The sequence below is a fragment of the Agrilus planipennis genome, unplaced genomic scaffold (genome assembly GCF_000699045.2).
Source record: "Agrilus planipennis isolate EAB-ADULT unplaced genomic scaffold, Apla_2.0 scaffold12, whole genome shotgun sequence".
NCBI classification, from domain to species: Eukaryota; Metazoa; Arthropoda; class Insecta; order Coleoptera; family Buprestidae; genus Agrilus; species Agrilus planipennis.
In genome coordinates, this window is record NW_020439003.1 from 2383593 (window position 1) to 2404638 (window position 21046).

General features: G+C 31.0%; 6 protein-coding genes across 12 annotated transcripts in view; 3 read left to right on the top strand and 3 right to left on the bottom strand.

Annotated features, from left to right (window-relative positions):
- The first annotated feature begins 487 nt into the window (after positions 1-487).
- Positions 488-5829, top strand: LOC108736692 (septin-interacting protein 1). The gene is made up of 12 exons (XM_018469219.2): positions 488-768; positions 849-1094; positions 1170-1471; positions 1554-1723; positions 1800-1995; positions 2225-2434; positions 3399-3661; positions 4055-4251; positions 4395-4616; positions 4718-4924; positions 5261-5400; positions 5500-5829. Exons 1-12 carry the CDS (start codon positions 660-662, stop codon positions 5746-5748), a joined length of 2511 nt encoding a protein of 836 aa, XP_018324721.1. The 5' UTR covers positions 488-659; the 3' UTR covers positions 5749-5829.
- Positions 5830-6599: 770 nt separating this feature from the next.
- Positions 6600-12383, top strand: LOC108736686 (tudor domain-containing protein 3-like). 2 transcript variants are annotated; one of them, XM_025975947.1, is made up of 8 exons: positions 6600-6759; positions 6824-6908; positions 6963-7028; positions 7087-7402; positions 7530-8539; positions 9073-9226; positions 9279-9427; positions 9480-9879. In XM_025975947.1, the coding sequence occupies exons 1-7, from the start codon at positions 6725-6727 to the stop codon at positions 9329-9331; spliced, it is 1719 nt and encodes a 572-aa protein (XP_025831732.1). In that variant the 5' UTR covers positions 6600-6724; the 3' UTR covers positions 9332-9427; positions 9480-9879. The 2 variants fall into 2 exon arrangements, with proteins under 2 accessions (XP_025831732.1, XP_025831731.1); XM_025975946.1 differs by lacking the exons at positions 6600-6759; positions 6824-6908; positions 6963-7028; ... (1 more) ...; positions 7530-8539; positions 9073-9226 and adding an exon at positions 10388-12383 and having other exon boundaries at positions 9332-9427; positions 9480-10273.
- Positions 12316-13894, top strand: LOC112903879. Its single transcript, XM_025975948.1, has 3 exons — positions 12316-12528; positions 13073-13495; positions 13547-13894. The coding sequence occupies exons 1-3, from the start codon at positions 12329-12331 to the stop codon at positions 13635-13637; spliced, it is 714 nt and encodes a 237-aa protein (XP_025831733.1). The 5' UTR covers positions 12316-12328; the 3' UTR covers positions 13638-13894.
- A 335-nt stretch (positions 13895-14229) lies between these two features.
- Positions 14230-15072, bottom strand: LOC108736675 (cytochrome c oxidase subunit 6b-2-like). The gene is made up of 3 exons (XM_018469190.2): positions 14689-15072; positions 14516-14628; positions 14230-14461 (listed from the first exon to the last, which is right to left on the bottom strand). Exons 1-3 carry the CDS (start codon positions 14713-14715, stop codon positions 14323-14325), a joined length of 279 nt encoding a protein of 92 aa, XP_018324692.1. The 5' UTR covers positions 14716-15072; the 3' UTR covers positions 14230-14322.
- Positions 15073-15147: 75 nt separating this feature from the next.
- On the bottom strand, positions 15148-16861 carry LOC108736673 (nucleoporin Nup37). 3 transcript variants are annotated; one of them, XM_018469184.2, is made up of 5 exons: positions 16591-16861; positions 16363-16542; positions 16159-16306; positions 15884-15968; positions 15148-15453 (listed from the first exon to the last, which is right to left on the bottom strand). In XM_018469184.2, exons 1-5 carry the CDS (start codon positions 16765-16767, stop codon positions 15210-15212), a joined length of 834 nt encoding a protein of 277 aa, XP_018324686.1. In that variant the 5' UTR covers positions 16768-16861; the 3' UTR covers positions 15148-15209. The 3 variants fall into 3 exon arrangements, with proteins under 3 accessions (XP_018324686.1, XP_018324685.1, XP_018324689.1); XM_018469183.2 differs by having other exon boundaries at positions 15884-16100; positions 16591-16860; XM_018469187.2 differs by lacking the exon at positions 15884-15968 and having other exon boundaries at positions 15314-15453; positions 16591-16860.
- Positions 16862-17794: 933 nt separating this feature from the next.
- Positions 17795-21046, bottom strand: part of LOC108736671 (ras association domain-containing protein 10-like) — a 103974-nt gene continuing 100722 nt past the window's right edge. For all 4 annotated transcript variants that reach the window (XM_018469179.1, XM_018469180.1, XM_018469182.1 and 1 more), the window contains exons 4-7: positions 20132-20257; positions 19123-19346; positions 18820-19045; positions 17795-18455 (exon numbers count right to left, since the gene is read on the bottom strand). In XM_018469179.1, the coding sequence (XP_018324681.1) occupies positions 17958-18455; positions 18820-19045; positions 19123-19346; positions 20132-20257 (1074 nt within the window). In that variant the 3' untranslated portion in view covers positions 17795-17957. The remainder of the gene's footprint in view (positions 18456-18819; positions 19046-19122; positions 19347-20131; positions 20258-21046) is intronic.

Below are 21046 nucleotides of genomic sequence, written 5' to 3' on the forward strand. Positions count from 1 at the left end.
ATGTCTTTTCAGAATTTTGGGGTCTTTTGATAAGACCGAGAGTCCTAAAGCAATTTTTATTACATTTCAATAAATTTTGGGTGTTTTTTTTTGCCCGCAGTATATTACAATCGGTTAAAAAGTTAGAATCAAAGCTGGTATAATTTAGTTTTGGTAACAGATTTTGATCTAATAAAAACAAGGATTATAGTTGAGTTGTACCGCGGATATGGGTCCTTCGGGCAGGACCAATTGCTCTGTAAAAAGGTACTTCTAGAAACGTTTCCAACAGGAAGACTACTTGTGCGTTCTATCATTACAAATAAAATCTACCATTTTGTCAGTTTAAGACAATTAGTGGTTCAAATAATCATTTATAACTTCAATTTATATTTTAAAAAGCCCAATATATCATATGAACCTAAAGTGATACTTCCTTAAGTTATTCCATACATTTTTATGTATTGAGATGAATAGAATGTAACTTAAAGTGGCACAATATTAAAATGGCGATTTACTGTTGACATGTGGTTGACGTTTGTTGTGTTAATTATTTTCGTATAATGTTCGTATGTGAAATGTGAAATTATTAATAGGTATTTCAAAAAAGTTTGTATGTATTATTAAGTTTTTAGTTTATATAAGCTTGGGTACAGATAAAATAAACACTTGTATAAAAGATGTCTGATGAAGAGTACGAAAAATTTGAAATTACCGATTATGATATTGAAAATGAATTTAATCCAAATAGAAGACGACGTGTTTTAAGTAAACACCAGAAAATTTACGGTAAGAATTCTTTAATAGTGTAAATATTTGTATTCATGATTATTCCAAAGTAATTTTATTATATACATTATTCTCCAAAGGTATTTGGGCAGATGATAGTGATCAAGAAGAAAATGATAGACCATCGTTTAAATCTAATAAAACACCAAAAAATTATAGTGCCCCGATTGGGTTTGTTGCTGGAGGAATTCAGCAAGCAGGTAAGAAAAAAGAGAAAGAGCAAGATATAAAAAAAGAAGAAAGTGATGAAAGCAACGATGAAGGTTCAGGAGTCCCACTCAGAAATAGTTCTAGTGAATCTGAAGAAAATGAGATTTCATATAAAGGTACTGGTTATATTCTATTTTAAATTCTGAATGTACTGAAAATGTTATATGTATAATTACATAACCTTTTTGTAGGGTTTGGAATGAGAAACAGCATTCAATCAGTTGTTACTGAAATAACAGGAGATATAGCTGGATTAAGGAAGAAGAACATACATAAAAATACGGAGTTAATAAGAACTGGGGTTGGACACTGGGAAAAACATACAAAAGGAATAGGAGCCAAGTTACTGCTTCAGATGGGATATCAACCTGGAAAAGGTTTGGGTAAAGATCTTCAAGGTATTTCAGCACCTGTTGAAGCACATTTAAGGAAAGGAAGAGGTGCCATTGGTGCATATGGTCCAGAAAAGGCTGCTAGCATACCAACACCAAAAGTATGTTATTCTAATATAATTTAAATTGAATATGGTAAGGTAACGATTTTTTCTTTCATCATTGGCATTTTTTTACTTACAGATTGACAGCAGTAATAGAAGTGAAAAGAAAACTGAAGAAAGGCAAGGTGAATCAAAATGGAGAAAAGATGATATGACAAAGAAGAAATCGAGGTATTATTATAGAACCGTTGATGATGTTATTGAGAAAGGTAAAAAGCCAGGAACATTTACCAATTCCAATACTTTAAGGTAGGATGAGAGCGATTGTAATAATTTATATTTTCATACAGAAATTATGTTTTTATAACAAATCACCTCTTTACAGTGAACTCAGCAAAGTAAAAGTGATTGACATGACAGGTCCACAGCAAAGAGTACTCAGTGGCTATCATGCTCTTAGTGGTCTAAAAGCTCCTCCTGGAGTTGAACACTATGAAGATGTTGTTCACAAGAAATGTTCTAACTTTAGTCTACCTGAAATTCAACACAATTTGGACATATTAGTAGATATATGTGAACAGGTATATAAATTTTTAACTATGTAACTTCCTCATTTTTCCTTTTTTCTTTTTTTAAAAAATTACCTGATTCTTTTTACCTTTTTGTTTTCTCTAAAAAAGTATAAGGGTGTTTTTAAACGTAATTATCCCTTTTTATCATTTATTACCCCCTCTTTAAACAAAATAAGATTGAATCTTTAAATTAGTATCTTCTTTTAATATATAGACTAATTATAATAATATGTTCCAGGACATTATTAAAATTGACAAAATGACAAGGTATAATCAAGATGAAATAATTGCATTAAAACAGGAGGAAGCATCTTTGAAAACCACCTTGGAGCATGAAGACAAGCAACTAAAAGATCTGAAACGTGTCCTAGATCAAGTTGATAAGCTTATTGACCCATCTTTAGGATTGTCATTAGGACAGTTTGCTCAAGCTTTTCGAGACTTACAGGTAACTTATTTTAATTAATTAAGATCTTAATAATATTCATAAAAGAAGTTATATTTCAATTTGGACATTGTTTTCAACCTTGTATTGAAATAGTATCACCGTTTAGTGATGTTTCNTAAATAAGATAAAACGTTAAAAATAAGCATTGTAAGTGGGAAGTTAAACGTTGATGGCCCTGTGGTCATCCCCTAAAAATAGCGATTTGTCTAATAACGGGTGATAAAAAGGAACCTGTTATTCTGTGTATTCTTCACCCACTGGTATTCATAAAGTAAATTAAATTGAATTAGATATTTTTCCCGCTTAATTATTTTTAAAAAGTCTATAGTTTAAAACACTTCCTAATTTTTAGGAAATCTTCATATATGTACATGTATAAAATTAATAATTAACAAAATTGAAGCGCCTTTTTCTAGATGTACAAAGAAAATTACGAATTTGAAAACTAATAATTGGTGGAAAATTCTATTTAATGTAAATAATTTTGTCTTATCTTTATAATTATTAAAAGATTCGATTTTCGCCCTTAACGTGAAAGTTTTACTTTTTTAATTGCTTTCCACCGGTCTATGGACGTGATCATAGTGATCATTCTCTGAGGAAATATATCAGTACAGATACCAGTCACACAGTTTGCTCAAGCTTTTCGAGACTTACAGGTAACTTATTTTAATTAATTAAGATCTTAATAATATTCATAAAAGAAGTTATATTTCAATTTGGACATTGTTTTCAACCTTGTATTGAAATAGTATCACCGTTTAGTGATGTTTCTATTTTCTGGGGCTAGTCCATAGCCGCTTGTCGAACTTTCGTTGCATGCTAAAATTTTACTCTTAATGCGCCAAAAAGTGGAATAACTGGAAAAGTACAGCAAAATACATATGTATAAATATGTACAGATACCTACTACTATTTAGATTTAATGATAATATTTGTTTTAATTTTTTTGTTGTTGATTCAGGCAAATCACTTCGAGGAGTACTGCAGTTTTAATTTGGGTGAGTTAGCCCCAGGTCTTGTGGGTCCTCTGATTACGTCGGCATTAGCTAGTTGGCAGCCTTTGAACTCTCCAAAGATGTTCATGGACATATTCACACAATGGAAAGGCATTTTGGAGATGCCAAAACGCCAGCGTGGGACACTTGAAGGTAATAGTAAGGGTCTTCAGCCATATGATAATCTCTTGTGGCACACTTGGCTGCCAGTTATGAGAACATGTGTTAGGTAAGTTTTATTTGCTAAAATCCCTTTAAGGAGGTGTTCATTCTGTTCAGTTTGTTATATATGCACTTGGATTCCCCCATTTCATAAAAAATTATAAGTTTACATATATATATTAAACTGTAATAGATATTATGTTTTATCAAACTGTTTATGAAGAAATAGTAAAAATATTCACTAACCATATATGTTCTTAAAAACTTGTTTTATTTTATAAACATCATTTTACTGACTTTCATTATTAAAAGTTTTAGGTATTTCCTAGAATTTTTTCTGTCGCCTCTTATTAATTGTGTAGTGAATAAATAGAAAAATAAATAATCATTAAAGGAATTATCTCATAGGCTTAAATGTCTTATTATTTTCAAGTCTTTTTAATTTAATGATTACTTTCAGTGAGTGGAATCCTAGAGATTGTGACCCAATGATTAGTCTTCTGGAGGACTGGTCTTCTCTTCTTCCTCACTGGTTGATGCAGAATATTCTTGAACAGCTAATCCTACCCAGATTAAGTACAGAAGTAAATAGTTGGAACCCATTAACTGATACAGTTCCCATACATTTTTGGATACACCCTTGGATTCCTCTACTTGGTAAATATTAATAATTGACACGTTTTTTGAAGTTATACTTCTTTTGGCACGTTGAGAAAAAAAGAGGTATAACTTCCTACGCGCGTAAATAATACACATATCATTTTTTTTTTTATTAAATACTCTTATTTTCTGATATGTAGATACCCGTTTACATAATACAATATATCCGGTGATCCAAGAGAAGTTGGGGACTGCCTTGACCAGCTGGCACCCTTCAGACCGATCAGCGAAACTCATGCTTAAACCTTGGAAGGACGCGTTACCTGAAGGTTTATTTATTGCGTTCCTTATCAAACATATCGTTCCTAAACTGCAGCTTTGCATGCAGTCGTTCATTATCAATCCGCACCAACAGCATCTAGGTAATATAATTTATTAATTTCAACTCGTGGAAAATAAACTAGTAGACGTTTAGTGTTAACTAACTTTTGAAACATTTTATAAAAATCAATATTTGCTTCAGATGCTTGGAATTGGGTAATGGACTGGGCAGATATGCTCTCTCTTGCCAACATGACCCTAATTTTGGACAAGTATTTCTTTCCAAAGTGGTTACAAACTTTATCACTTTGGTTAAATCATAATCCTGATTTTAATCAAGTCACAGAGTGGTATTCTGGTTGGAAACGGATGTTATCTGAAGAACTATTAACGCAACCAACGATTAAAGGTATCTTTTATTTTAAAGTCACTTTTTAACTAATTCTCACTAATTTAAAGTGTGATGGTAAATTTATTTCTTAGTAAAACATGCAGGTAAATATTACCAATAGGTACGTACGTAGATGCGTACAAAATTACATAAGAACTAAGATAAATTTACATACTTTATAAGGAATCATATTACATTGTATAACTAAATTAATTGATTCCTGCAAGGATAAAAATTATATTATCTAATATGTATTTCAATTTACTTTTTTATGTATTTATTAAGTGGTTATTTTTTGCAATTATGAGTAAATAATAATATACCCAATCCTAAATTTATTATACTTTTATTCAGAAAGCTTCCATAAAGCTTTGGAAATGATGAACAGGGCAGTAAGTACTGGGCAACAGCCAGGTGCTAAGGAATCTGTGTCTTACCTTAGAAACATTGAAGGTACACAACTTCCACCACCCCCTCCACCTCCTAGAATTGAAGTAAGTATTTAAATATATTTAATGTGTACCTTTCTTGGGTACTGACAATATTATTTTTACAATGTTTAGGGCTTCACACTGTTGATTTATTTGTTGCAGAATTTTGCAGAGGCTGTTAGAACAGCGTCGCAAATTCCTCAAGGTTTTAGGGATCTCATGGCAAAACGTTGCGAAGAAAGAGGGATTCTGTTTGTGCCAATTCCAAACAAGTTTCATGAAGCCAAGCAAGTGTACAGGGTGGGTTCTAGTGGTGTTCAGTGTTATATAGACAGAAGTGTTCTCTTTTACTCACAAAATAACTCGTCCTGGTTACCAGTCTCCCTCAATCGACTCTTAGATATGGCATAAGTAGTTTTGAAATGTAAATAAATTCTTTAATTTTTAAGTTGTACATACATACTTATTATGAATAATGTTCCAATAAAATTATTTGCGGTTTTTACAAATAATGGTAAGAAATTAAAGTAAATAACTAACGTTTTCAGCTAGTTATAATAGTGATGTAAACTTTAAACAATAAAAACAGAGACTAATTTGAGCAACACCTAAAATAATAGATGTGCTTTTATCTTTATTATGGCTTTAATTTTTATTATAATATTTTGAGGAGGGCAAATTATAAATTAAGTTTTAAATGAATAGTATGAAAGCAAAAAACCTTTAAACAATTAATAAAATAGTAGTTTTGGCTAAAGAAAATATAATATATTCTAAACTCAATCAGTTTTAACTTTTCAAGGCACTAACATCAAATATTCTCGTAATATTTAATGTCGCTTCTTATTTATTGCCTAAAAGCGCTTTGTTATATTCGCGGTTGATTTGATTTGAAAGAGTTGAATGTGTTATCGTCATAAAGCAATTGCTTTTGGCAAAACATATATCTAAAGTTCAAATAAGTGACGCTACACATAATGTTTAGTTTCTGTAATTGTTTTTTTTTTTACTTTAATCTTATTGAGAAGAATGTTTTCTTTCCTCTACAGTCTAACCACCTACTCAATAAAAAAATTAAAAACTAAAACATAACAGTTTGTTGTAATTGTATCTATAAGAAATAACATAAAAAATTGCCCTTGTTTCTTAATTTTCGTAGTCCATAAAGGCAAATAATGTAACTAAGTTGAAAGNTACAGATACCAGTCACGGGCACTGTGATGTTCAGAAATGTGACAAAATAACGAGAAAAATAACTTGTTATTGAAATTGTCTTATTGGTTGTAATTGAGGTTATATTTAAGATATATAAAATTTTAAGAAAATATATATGTACTTTATTAAAACTATTATTTAATATTAAATCATTAAACAAGAATTTATCATTATGGTGACACCTGAACTCTTACACACTAAAGGGTGGTATGTATAAATTTAGGTTATTTCGTTTACTATAAATTTTTTACTATTTTTCATTGATTATTAGGTGTTTATCACCTAAGGGCTTATCTTCGATTACTGAGAATGGTTCCGTTTCTGATTTGAGTGCTATTCTAGGAAGAGCTTTAAATGTAAAACTTGTAAGTTTCCTTCAAATAGATGTGTCCTAAATAGTTTCATTTCAGACTGACTTGAAGGACATTGGAAGTGCAACATTAGGAAATGAGCTAAAAAGTGATAAAATAAATAAAGTAAATAAGATTTTCCATTTGATAGACATTGTTCTAATAAACTTTAAATTATTTAAAGGTGGTTTTGCAAATACAAAAAATTCGTAATGTGTCAGCCCCCAAAGCAAATCAGGATTCCCAAGCAGCTCCTCGAATGCTCAGGTTAATTTTAACAGATGGCCATACAACATGTCAAGCTGTTGAAATAAAAGAAATACCAAAATTATCTCATAAGAATACCCCTCCTGGCACAAAGCTTCTAGTAAATGGTGCTAAAGTTTCATCAGGATGTATCATATTAGAGAGCAATAACTGTACTGTTTTGGGAGGCATTGTTCCAGCTTTACATGAAAAATGGGAAATCACAAAGAACATTGACAATGAACGAAGATCAAGTAATAGCTATACAATTATCTAGACATTTCACTTATTAATTATTATTTGTCTTTTGTTGTTTCTGACTAATTTCTAATTTACTTAAGAATGCATTTGGCACTTTAATTTTCCTTTTTAATTAAATAGGCAATGTCGATGGGCCACCTCCTTGGGTGAATTTTGGAGAAAAATTAAATTATACGGATTCAAATACTGGATTTAAATCCCTTGCCAGTAAAACAACTAAGGAAGCATCAAAGGAGTTTGAAGAGCAACGTCAAGGCACTATTGCAGAACTAGCTACAGGTGCAGTTAGGAAAGTGTTTGGTGGAGGCATTAAAGGCAGCAATCTTAATAAAAATGAACAAACACATCAGAAAAGGGAAAACAAATTTGAAGGTCGGAATAGAGATCATGACAAAGAGCGAGGACCAAGAGGAAGAAAAGACAGGGACAATAAGGATAAGGATGAGAAGCTTCAAAGTAAACCACCTGAAAAAATTTCTCTTTTTGATTTTCTAGAAAACAAGTTGCCAGCAAACGAAAAAGGCAATAACATTTCTCAATCTAATGTTAATAACATCAATATTAATTTGAGGGCAAATGAAAACAATGCTTATTCTTCAAATAAAACTCCCTCATACAACAAGTTTAATTCAAATCAAAGACCACCTAGATTTCAACAACAAAGTAATTGCGTTATTAATAATGAATATAAAGGACAATCTAGGCAGCAGGGTTCCACCCAACAATCTGCAAGAAATGTTGAATTTCCATACAAAATCGAACAAGAGTGGTACAGAAATGATAAAATTGTACAAAATAAACCTGAATCCTCTTCTAATGACAATTTAATCCAAGAAAAAAGTTCGCATAACACTTCAGCTTATCAGAATAATTCACAATCATCCCGAACAAATTATCATTCATCTCAAAATAATAAGAAAAATGTTGTTGCAAGTAGTTCGGAAAATAATTTAGCGGCGAAAATTGAAAGAATGTCTTTGAATGGTCAATATGCTACACGCAGTTTGAAACAGCATCTGAACATGTTTAATCAAGAACCAGTAAATAATATACGAAATAAACAAAGCCAGGGTCAGTGGGAATGGAAAGTAGGAGACAAGTGTATGGCAAAATATTGGGAGGATCGAAAAGTAAGTATCATTTAAGTTCTTCTAAATGAAAACGAAATTTGGCGTTCGACCAACGAATGTAAGAATATATATTACAGATTTTAATTTTCATAATAGACCGAAAAACCAAGACAAAATTTATAGATGGATTATGAGAAATATGACGATGGGCTGTAAAAATTTTTAATTTTTGGTAGATGACGAATTGATATTTGTATAAATAAAAGAATAGCTAGGTAGTTAATATGCGCGCATTACGCAAAAACTACTGAATAGATGTTGATCAATTTTTTTGTTGTATTCTTTAGATGCTTGGTGGTTTACTTCACTACTTCTGTCTAAAGCTGTACAGTTCTGTCTCGACAGGCGAAGTCGCAGAATTAAAAAATCTAAAAAATCGCTAATTGAATTGTTATATAAACTTAGGTTTATGCCGAATTTAATCAAAATCAGAAATAGTCGAACGCCAAATCCAGAATAATTTATTTGAATTTCTTGCTGTATTTCTTTGATTAACTTCTGCTATTAATTACTTTTGAATTTACTTTTTTAAGTACTACAACGCAGTTGTAACAAATTTAACTGATAAAACATGCGTCGTGCAGTTCAACGGTTACGGAAATATAGAGGAAGTTTTGAAATCTGACTGTATTCCAATTTCAGACGAGCAAACTGAAAAGAACTACCAAAATAATTTACCTAGTCAAGGTTTGTGAGGGGTATTTATATTAAAAATTTTTATTAATTTTCATTTTTTAAGGTTCTGTTAAAGTTCAGAGATCAAATCAAACTTATTACGGCCGAAGGACATAACATAAAGTATTAAAATATCCCGTAATTGTCCGTTTTGAATTATGTATTTTATTTATTTTCAGTAAGAAACTGTACTATAAATTATGTTTATCTCAAGTAATAAAAAATAAGAAAAAAGTATGCTTGATTTTAATTATAATACTTTTAGCTACCTTTTGATGTGTAACGTTTTATTGTGGAAGTAAGTGGAAGTAGAGAAGGAATGAGCTACTCAGTTGGTCCTACTCAGCCGTCAACCGTTCGACCTGGTTGCCTTAGTCTTAAACAGTACGTGAAATTATTTTGCCCGTTACCGATGTTTCATGTTAAACATCATTGGCGACTATTGCATAATTTATATTTTTTTTATTAAAACTGCCTAATCCAACCTAAATTGTATCAGTTTATTCTATTAGGTAGTTCATTAAAATGTTATCTAAAAATATGTTAGAATTTTTAAGTAGAACGCTACCTATTATATGTTAACCTGTTAACTGCAGCTCTATAGATGATAATTGCTTATCAGCTGTCATTTTTATGTCAATCGAGAACCTCGTTCATGGCGTAAAAGGTATTTTGAAAAATGTGAGAAATCATTTAGTGCAAACTAGTGAGTATGGAAAAAGAAGTAGATGCAAATTGTTTAGAAGATCGTGAAGAAGGAGAAATTGTTGAAGATGAATTCGAAGATGTGTCGGACTGCTCGATGTCTATATCACCCATTGACTCACCTTTACCCCCTGGTAAGTTACTTGCTCCTCCAGAGTTCTTACCTGCAGTTTCTTTAAGCAGTGTTAGTGATGATGAAGTTCGCCTTATCCCTGTTTATAATCGGTGTGCAACGAAAAGAAGGCGTCATAGCAAAAGCCCCCATTGTAATCATAAGCGAAAAAGGCAAACTCGATCTCATTCGAGAAGGTCGAAAGCTTATGTTGATTATCACTCTGACCGTGAAGATGAAAGGTAAATTTGCAAATCCCATATAAAGTATATGAAAATAATGTCATAAAGTTTGCCAGATAATGTTTAATAATGAAATATTTTTTTATATTAACATATTTGATTTCTGTGAATTAGGCTAGAAAGAAAACGAATTTTGTTAAATAAAGCGTTAAGAAGGGAAAGTCAAGAGGAACTTTTACACAATAGTTTACGTACTCGTTTAAAAACTATGTTGTATGAAAATATTGAACAGCCTTCAAGTGATGAAGACTTAGAGGCACTGCGAGAAATTGCCCTTTTATCAAGAAACACAGAAGCTGCAGACAGAAAATTAACAAGAAACAACTTAGAAAATGAGATAAGAAATGACCTTAATTCAGTGATAGAAAAAGATTTTAAAAGTGATTCTGACTCAGTAATTATTATAAATGAAGCAGACGATTCTGAAAGCAACAGTGAGAATAGAGATAGTGCACATAATTCAGATGCTGCTGAAGATAGTGAACTGATTAATTTAAGATTAGAGGCTTTAAAATCTGCAGTTATTAAAAAAAGTCGAGAAAGAAAGAAAAGAAAAGTAATAGAACATGAAAAGAAAATTTCAAGTCAAGAAACGCTTGCTGTTCCAGATGATGTAGCAGAATTTGATGAAATTGATAAGGAAAATAGTTTTAATTCCAAAGATTCATCTACAAAACCAAGAAAATGTAGTGAATCTGAAAAGGTACTTAATGAGTCAAATCCAATTGTTACTTGTCCCACAAAAGAATCTACCAGTTTTTCAAAAAACGAGTTAATTGAAAATTATGAAGAAAATAGAGTAAAAGTAGATATTGATGTAAAAAAAGTGGAAATTAATTCTCAAAATTCTATCACAGAAAATTTCAAAGATAAATCACATGAAAAAAATGTATTAGAAGAAGATGCAGATATACTGAGGGCTATGCTTCTGGCTTCTATGTCAAGGAAGATTACAAGTAAAAATACAAATGTGATATCTAAGGGAGAAACAACTGTTCCTTCTCAGATGCTTTCTTCACAAATTTTTCCATCACAGGAAGTTGAACACACTGTTAAACAGCAGTCATTAAGTAAAATCAATACTAGAATTGCAATAAAAACAGTTAGTAGTAAACCACTGAGCAAGAATGATTTAAATTCAGTAAATAAACCTGTAAAAGTAATTCCCACTAAAAAGATACAGTATAGAGGGAAATCTCACAAATGGGAAAAAAAATCCAGTAATATTGAAGTTAAACCCATAATTATTAAGGTAAATGGTTCAGATTCTGATGATGATGAGTTTGAAAGTCAAGCAACAAATAATAATTTGAAAGAAACTGTTGAAATGTTTCTTAAAAAGCAAAGAGCTGAGGTAGAGGCTAAAATTACAACAACAACTGATAGTAAAAAGGTAGACTTAGAGAATAAAGACAAAAATGTGATAAACAAGCCAAATGCATCAGAACAAGTTTCAAAGGCTGCAACAAGAAATGGAAAATTAAACCCTTTGATTAATAGTAATATATTTTTAAAGAAGAATGATAACAGAGAAACTATAGATAAATCTCTAAATAAGCTTCTGTTGAACAGATCAGCTTTAAAACTTCTGCCTAAATCTCAACAAATTGAATATCAGAAACTTAAGCAACAGTTATTGAATGCTAAAAGAAAAATTAAAATAAAAAAAGCAGTGAAAATGCAGCCTTTTAAACAAAATGATCCAAAACTAGGCTTTGCAAATGTCACACAAATATCGAAACCACTTCCATTAAATTTAAAATTCAATAATTACCAAAAATATTCAAAAACAAAGCTGGCTCCCAAACAATCTGTCATCACTGAAGAAAAGGCGTTGGAAGCCGTCACTAATTTGAAGAAAATACTTGACGATATACAAGTGCAGCAAAATGGGAGGTGAGTATTTTATATTCAATTTTCTTTTTATGAAAATTAGGGAAGTACAGATATTTTCAAGCCTTCTTTAATGAAGTTAAATTAAATTCTAAATATGCATTAATCCATTGCCGTAAAGTGGGCTGCACAAGTTGCTGTAAGATTTTCCGTAGGTTACAGATGAAAGGTAAGTACCAATTATTGGTACCACTGCTGCGAAAAATTAACCAGGCAAGTAACGAAAGACGTCAAAATGAAGGGGAAATTAAACGATTATTGTCTGAGTTACAAGAAGCTCGAGCGAAACTAGCTAATTCCCATCAATATTTTATTTCCCTCGTCCAACAATTGGTCATCAGTAAAGAATCTTTGGACAAAGGGTTAGTGTTTATATACATACGGGTATCCCATGACGGTCTTATGTTTAAAAAAGTAACCAAGGAAGCTTTAAAACTTAAAAGTTTGCATAAAGTTATTAATTTCCACTGTCTTTCAATGAAATATTCATTTTTAACAATCTTTAGAATTTTTAAATTAACAATTTGGGTGCACAAAAGATTATTTTTATATTAAAAGCGACTTAACCCTGTGCTATTCCTTGTTTATTATTCCTGACTGCTTTTTCCATTCTGGCGTTTTATAATTGCGATCTACCTCTCAACCTACTTTTTTACACTGAAATGATTTCCTACTCGCTTATTTGAAATTAATTATTGAATGCTGGAACTGTTAAATGTTCTTAAACAACTAAATATTGTAAAAATTGGAGATATACATGCCTTATTTTTTCAAATTTAAACATATTATTCAATGTTGATAACAAAACTTTGTGCAAACTTTTTCAATATGTTTTCTCTTAGGTCATCATGGGACACTGAACGCCTATGCCTATTGCGTATTTTATATAATGTTTCAATTTTTTAGTTTTATAAGCGAAACTAAACCTTTCACTAAAACCAAAGTAGAAATGTGCACATCTACTCCTATTAAAGGAAAAAACGACGTAAATACTTGTGATGACGGCACAGTATCGAATGTTACCACAGAAAATGTAAACATCGATACAAATAAGGACGTGCTGCTTAGTCAAACGTCTTCCGAATCAAATAATAAAAAAGATTTAATCAATCCAAGTAATTTAGAACATCCGCAAAATTGTATCGATTTTGAAGCTAATACAAAACATGAAGAAAATCAATTAGATAATAACAGCGATGTGCACATAAGTAAATGTTTAGCAAATATTAATATATTGGATCCAAATGATATCGAAAAAATTTTTATTGAACAGGAAGGCGACGACAAACAGTTTAATGATTATGTGTCCCCACTTGGGAGTTATGATAGGTAACAATTGTAGGAGAATTTAATGAGGTTTTATAAATAATAGTATTTTAGGGAAAAAGTAGATCCTCTAAAAGCATTATGTCCTTATGACCTTTTTGGTGTATGCAGAGATAAAGAATGTCCTTACAGTCATTGCTCTTGACACATGGAAATGATGTTCCAGAGTTCTAAGTAATTATCTGTATCCTTGTGTATATTTTTAATTACTTTTTTTAAGCCCTTTAATTATACTGTAAATGCTCGTGTTTTTTTATATTCGACATTTAGTACAAAATCATGCCATAAAGTATAATTTATCCATATTAAAGTGTAAATGATTGTAAATAGCATGTATAAAATATTAATTTTGTACTGATAATATAATGTAATATTTTTGTTAATAAAGCTTCGTCAACGCTTTCCAATTTCTCTTAAATGCCAAAAAGGGGCAAACATAATAAATCCACCCTAAATATCTTATTTGTATTCATAGTGCAGCTAAATACTTTTTAATTTAGGAAAANGAAATTTAGTACATTTGAAAATGTATAAATGTTTCATATGATACAGTTTTAAAGCGCTATAAAAAACAATAGGAGTAAAATTATGAAAATATTTTTTTAAGTCTAGATGCGTAGAATACGACTCATTTTTAATAAATTATGAGACTCTAACCACCTCGAATTTTTTTTAAAAAACTGAAAAATAGGTAAAAATAAAAACGTTAAAAAAACTTCAAACGTTTGCAGACAAGATACTTTTAACAATTTATTATATGTTCATGTATACATTATGTTTTAAATATCTTACCACTGATTGTTTAATAGGGTATAAACATTTTTAAAAAATCACTTTTTCTTCTTGTTGCAAGGCTTGGGGAGTGGGAATGGAAATGTGTTTTCTTGTAGTTGCTCACACCATTTGTCTACCCACGCATTAGGGCACAATCGTTCATAGCAATATCGAAAATATTCACAAGTATCGTGCCTACAATTATTATTAGAAAAGTACATTTCGTTTTGATTAATTAGTCAAGGTTACTTTTCACTTAATAGTCTAATGCATCTGTGGTAGTCTGTAAACATTGTGAAACATGCGTAAGTTTGATTTTGTTGAGGCCATCGTGGATCTGGTGCAACTGTTTTTAGCTCACCCTGGAAATTTATATAGCATTTTTTAATGTTCTTTAATCAGTTATGGTTAATTATTCTTACCGTGTCGACGTTACAACCTTTTTTCATTATATAATTTGCTTAAAATCCAAAAAGAATATTAAAAAAACTTTAGCCTGTCATTTCTTTTTAAAATTTGACTGATCAAGGCTCACTGTAACTGCCATTTATATTATTTATTAAAGTGTTATTAGTGCTTATTAGTAATGTCCAATTCGATCGATTGTGTCACTTTTTTACCTAATAGTAAGTAAAAAAGATATTGCATCGACGGGGAATCACATACGGTAGACGAGCAACAATTTTACCCAAAATATCATCGTACGTTTAGTCATGTGGATTGTCACGATGACCTTTTTCAATGTTTTCGATTTCTTTGAACATGTAGATGCTTGTACTTTTCACTTGATAACACTAACGACCATATACCAGTCGATGTATTTATTTTATTTAGAAATGACATCATTAAAAAAATGCATAATTTATCGATTAAAACAAGTATCTAATAAGAAATGCATTATTTATTAAAGTAAAGAAAAAGTTGGAACATAAACATACAAGTTTTAAGTTACTTTCCAGAACATTAAATTATTATCAACTCCTACACATACAAAAGGCAGTCTAAAGTGCCAAGATATATTACTCGCAAGTGAAATCTGAGCTGATAAACGCTGATGTTGACTCTGAACATTAGTTACTTTTAATGTCCCTTCAAGCTGACTCATTGTCGCCACTAATTCACCAAATGGACTGAATTTTATGCTGTTCCCAGAATCCGCAAATAAAAGTTTAGTGTATAAAGGTCGACTAAAAACAAAACAAGATTGTATTATAGGAATGCCACCCCCATAAAAAATACAATAATAGCTGAATTAAATTATAAAAAGAGGAAAATTGCAGTTAAAAAAGATGACATTATTTTAGATTAAATAGAAAAAAATATTCATATTTAAATTTTTGATCCAATCATTTGCTATTTATCTGTTGATAATTTTCCTCTTATTTTTCAATAGTAACTTTGTTGTTTCTTTAGATAATGCAAAAATGGGGACAAAATAGCTAGAGGGAGAGAAATAGACAACATTTTTGAAAAAGATGAACAAAGGTAAACTAAGATAAAAAGGCGAATAAGTGGCTGGGAAGGGATGAACAGAAAAAATGATAGAGAAAAGGGAATAAAGAAGAGAAATTGCATCCCTTGAAAAGTTATAAAGTATCTGTAAAGTATAAATTATACCTAGCTCTTGTTAAATCCCATATTACAAGTTCGCCATGTTGAAGACAGCCTACAATTTGCGGATCTGAGGGGGCCCAATGGGCTGCTGCAATCGGTTTATTATAGTCAACTGACAGAATAGGTTTTTGAGTGTTAACATTATAGAAACGAATAACTCCCATTTTTTCAGCCAACATTAATTTAGAATTGTCATCTTTATGCCAACAACAGGAAATTCCTTTAATTTGATGAAGAATGTGATTCTATACATAGGAATGAATGTATGACAAACATACCTGGAGATTTTAGTTTAAATGTGTAAAGGCAATGGTAATCTTCTGTACTCCATAATTTTGCAGTGTTGTCATCACTTGCTGACACCAAATAATTATTGTCTGGATCAAAAGCAACATCATTAATGTAATCTGAATGGGCATTTATGACCTAAAGCAATAATTTCTTCAATTAGATATATATAACCAATTACAACTAAGTTTTACCTTGGTTGTATCTTTCTGTGAAATGTCACTCTCAAATATCCTTAGCTTAAAATCATTCCCGGCTGCACAAAAGACAAGAATTTTTGGTACTCCATAAATCGTTGTGATTGGTGATAATGAAAGAGCTGTACATTGTACTCCATGATTAAATTTAATTAACTCCTTCAATTCATACGGTTCCTAAAAATGCATTTTGTGCAATCTACATTACTTTATATAAGCATTTACTTGTGAGTCTAATTGTGCTACTGATATTTCCCTTGGAAAAGCGATTAAAATAAGATCTTGGGACAACTCAGAATTGGAGAATGCAATTGTTGAAATCTGTTCACTTAACTCCACGACAAAAGACAAGTTGGCATCTTTGTTAATAAGATTAGGCTTCGTTGTTTCTATAGGTGACATATTAATATGTTTAATACATGAAACAATAAAAAATAAAACTATTACATGATCACAACCCAACAAACAACTTACTTATGTCAGGTTATGTATGCTTATTAAATACTTCAAACCTAAACAGAATACTATATAGCTATCATCTTTCTAAAAATGGTCGGGTAAACTATATTTAACGCTAGGTGGCTCCTGCTGCTGAAAAATATCAAATTTCCATAAATCTCTGAATAATTTGATTGGCTGCTGAGATGCACGTGGTTTCGAATTGAATAGTTTCAATTTGTTACGTTTTGATGTTAGAAGAGTCGTGGTTTTCGTGGTCGGATGTAAAAAGTATTATTGATGGTGGTGTAGTGAATGGTGAAATGTGATAACTTTTTCTCGATTTTCCGATTATCGTATTGTAATAGAAATGCAACTAACGCACAGGAAATTGCAGGTATGGGTAATTTTTGTACTTGGTAATATTGTAATATATAGATATATAACATGTCAGGACCTGTTGCAAATCTATTTAAACACAATTACCTGTTGTAAAGATTGGTAGAAAGCAGCATAAAAATGGTCGATTTATTTAGTAGTACTGATGGTACAAACATTGTATAGGTATTACTACACATACATTGAATCTCCATTTTGCGTGGAGACACCTATATATAGGTACCTAAGGTACTAGAAATAAAAGAACAACATTTATTAAATAGACGATTATTATTTTAAATGCATATAGCTGCATCCATTTTCATTGCTATACATTATTTATTTGACTTAGGTGGTTAAATATGTTTAACACATCTTTTTGGACCGTGATGCATGTACCTATTGCAACATGGATAAACTTTCTGGTACTGATTGCATTGTACATTTGATAAATAAAAAAGACTGAAGAAAGGTATCTAGCGTAAAGTTACTAATGATTAGGCACAATAAAACTATTTTATGACAATAGTTGTTATTTTAGTTTTGCGACTGTGGGGTTGTAAATTAGTTAATTTTGTATCTAATTGAGATATTAAAATGAAAAATGTTAATGTTAACATGTAATATTTTATTATTGTCGTATAAAAATAACACCTTGATCACATCTCGTCATGGAAATATCTTAGAAGGGGTGAGGTTAATAATATTGTTTATGTAAGGTACTCAAAATTTGGTATGAATATAATAAACATATATAAAAACTAAAAATAAAAACGCTATACTAAGGTATCTAACACTTCTTTGGTATTGATTGATTGGTTACATTGTACGAAGTACGGTGTTTTGGATAGTCTATGCGTTTTGCTATAAAGCAAAGCTTGAAGCATTTCGAATTCCTGGTCTTCGTTTATTAAGTCTCTATGAAGACTTTCCAAACAGGTCTTTCTTTTCATCAGCTTTTCCATCGTTTCTTCCATTACGATTTCATTGTGCTGCATTTCGCACGCACTCTTGGTCATGTCTGTGCGTAACACAGTTAGTTGCTTGTTTAATTCTTCAGTGTTATCTTTCTTCATTTTGTGGAGTTTGCGAAAATTCGCGTGTAGCCTCACGAGGTTCTCTTCTTCACGTAGAAGACGTTTGTTGATTTTTGTAACTTTTTCCAAAAGGATTGCCTGTTCTCTTACTGTGGCTTCGCTCGTGGTCGAACTTGAATCTTCATCGTCTTTGATATCTTTTTGTAATTCGTCAGAAGACGGTGAAAATCTCTCGTTCTAAAAAAAATTGAGTAGTTAATGACAAAGAAAGGATAAGGCAAAATTATTAATTATTAGTACGATATGTTTCATACCTATTTTCAAACAATTTCTTTAAATTTTAATCATTGATTACTATATATCTATTAAAAAACCATAATGGCCGACATCAGTGACAATGCGACAACAATTAGAAAAGAATGATGGCCGACAACAGCAACAATTAGAAATGAATGATGGCCGACACTACGTCATAGTGGAGCAATAAAAATGGCCGACTATTGACAATATTAGTATTGCAGTTATTTACAATTTCGTAAGGAAACGTTTCATTAAATAGATCAAGTCATGAAAAGTGATGACCAATTAGGTAACTGATTACCTCTTTGTTTGACGACTGTTTATTATGTTGTGATTGTTCGCTATCTCCTTCGGTCATTACACCACTGTCGCTATTTTTGTCAACACACGGGATTTCCTCTAACGTTGGATGTACTGCCTCCGAAAGTCCTTTCAAGTAAGTTTCCAGAAGGTAATTACTACCATGTTTTCTTGCCCTTGCTTTATGAGCTTTTTCTTCGAGAAACCCAATTTGATGTTCGCTGTGCCTAAGATAATTAAACAGAAAAATCACTTAGATATTTTCCATTTTATTATATGAGTGAAAAATTGACAAAAACTTTACCTTAATTTTTTAAGTTGCTTTCGTATTACTTCGCCTTGCGCTAAAACTAATTTTAAAAGTTGCTCAGTACTAGAGGGATGTTTTTCATTTTGTAAGGCGTGTAGCCTCTTCGGATGGACTGTTTTATAGGCACTTCGATCGGACCAGTTACTCGAATCTGATCTCCATCGTTTACGACGTGATAAGAATCGTTCATCTTTTACTCTTCTTAACGATATTTTAATCTAAAATAAAAACGAATATTAGGAACATTAACTAAAGTGACTGTTAAGACATATTGCCTATGAAACTCCTTATTAAAAGAAAGCTATATTGTTTGTGTCCATGACGAAACAATTTCCAAAATTGAACCGTAGGGATTTGAATTGATTGAATAATAAAAAAACTTCAAAATTTCATTGAAAGTTTCTCCACTCTGTAACTTCCTCAGAAATTTATTTCAACCCTTTATTTTCGCTCAATAGTTGTTGCATATTTAATCAATAAAATGGACCCGGTTGTGCAAGATGGTATGTTTGTGTGATTTTTACAATTAGTCAGTTTCATTTTTAAATAAATTTAACAATTTAAATGTATAAATAAACTGGAAGTGTTTATATTATTCCTTTAACTAATTATGCATAGAATTTGCGATTTATTTTTGAATGAATGCCATCTTGCACAAACGAATCCATTTTGTTGACTCAGGAAATATTTTGAGATTTTTAACAATGAGAAGAAAGGATCGAAATCAATTGCTGAGAAAGATACGAAGACAGTGGCGAAACAAAAAATCTAATTACGTTATTTTGGGGATAAGTAAGTTCAAAAATAAGGGTGTTTAAGTATAATATTATTTATTAAAAAATAAGTATGTTTACAACTTCTATTGACAATAAGATCTAGTAATTTGCGATGATAAATGGAATTAATTAAACATTCTCGAATAAATTTATTGGATATTTGGTTTCATAAATGTGTCCTATTGATTGTTCTGCGATTGTTTTAACTAGAAAACATTGAAACTTACTTCTGTCTGAGCTGTACCCCAGGCATTCCATATGTCCAGAATATAGGCTTTTGAATCTAATGGTTGTTCAACTCCTCTCCATCTTTCCGTTATATGGTAATCTTCTGTTACTCCAACATGTTTACCCTGAAAGGAAATATTTTTATGGTTCTTGTACTTTTACAATAAAAGCATTGGCGTTAGGAGATCATCCTTGAACCTGTCCATTATTCTAATCCAGAAAGCATTGCAATTTTAAATAGTCAAATCTGAAGAATTACAGACTTTGTTAACGTTCGAGATAGAAATTTATAACGAATTGAAATTTAATCATTAGTTATCGATCAATAAGTTGATTAAACTTTTTAGGGTTTTTAGCTCAGTGTGGAAACCCCATTCGCATTTGACCAGTTTTATTTTTAAATATAAATTTTATTGCTTTAAAGTAATTCAACTAAATACAGTGTAAACTCCTTTATAACGTCACTCGATTTAACGACAAACTCCTTAACACGTCGAAATTGCTTGACTCTGGTTGGTTTACATTGTTTTCTATACAATATTACACTCTATAAAGCGTCACCCTTACTCTATTTAACTACAACAATGCGGCATTATAAATCATTAAGCAGTAGGTACTTTCTAAGTTGCCGAAATAGATAAGAACTGCAGCTGTGTACGTTGTTGAAGAAGACGATCCTGTCTCTCTACCAAGTATCAATTAAGCACTTGATGCAGCGAAACTATTTAAAAAATACTTTTTATATAATCAAATTGATCCAGCAGTATCTCAAGATATGACTAAGATACGTAACAAAATACAATTAAAATATTGGAGCAGCAAAAAACATCAAACGAAGATAACAGGCTATACGCAATGTATGAATAATAATGTTCGTGTGCAAAATGTGTACTATATTGGTAAATGCATATTAT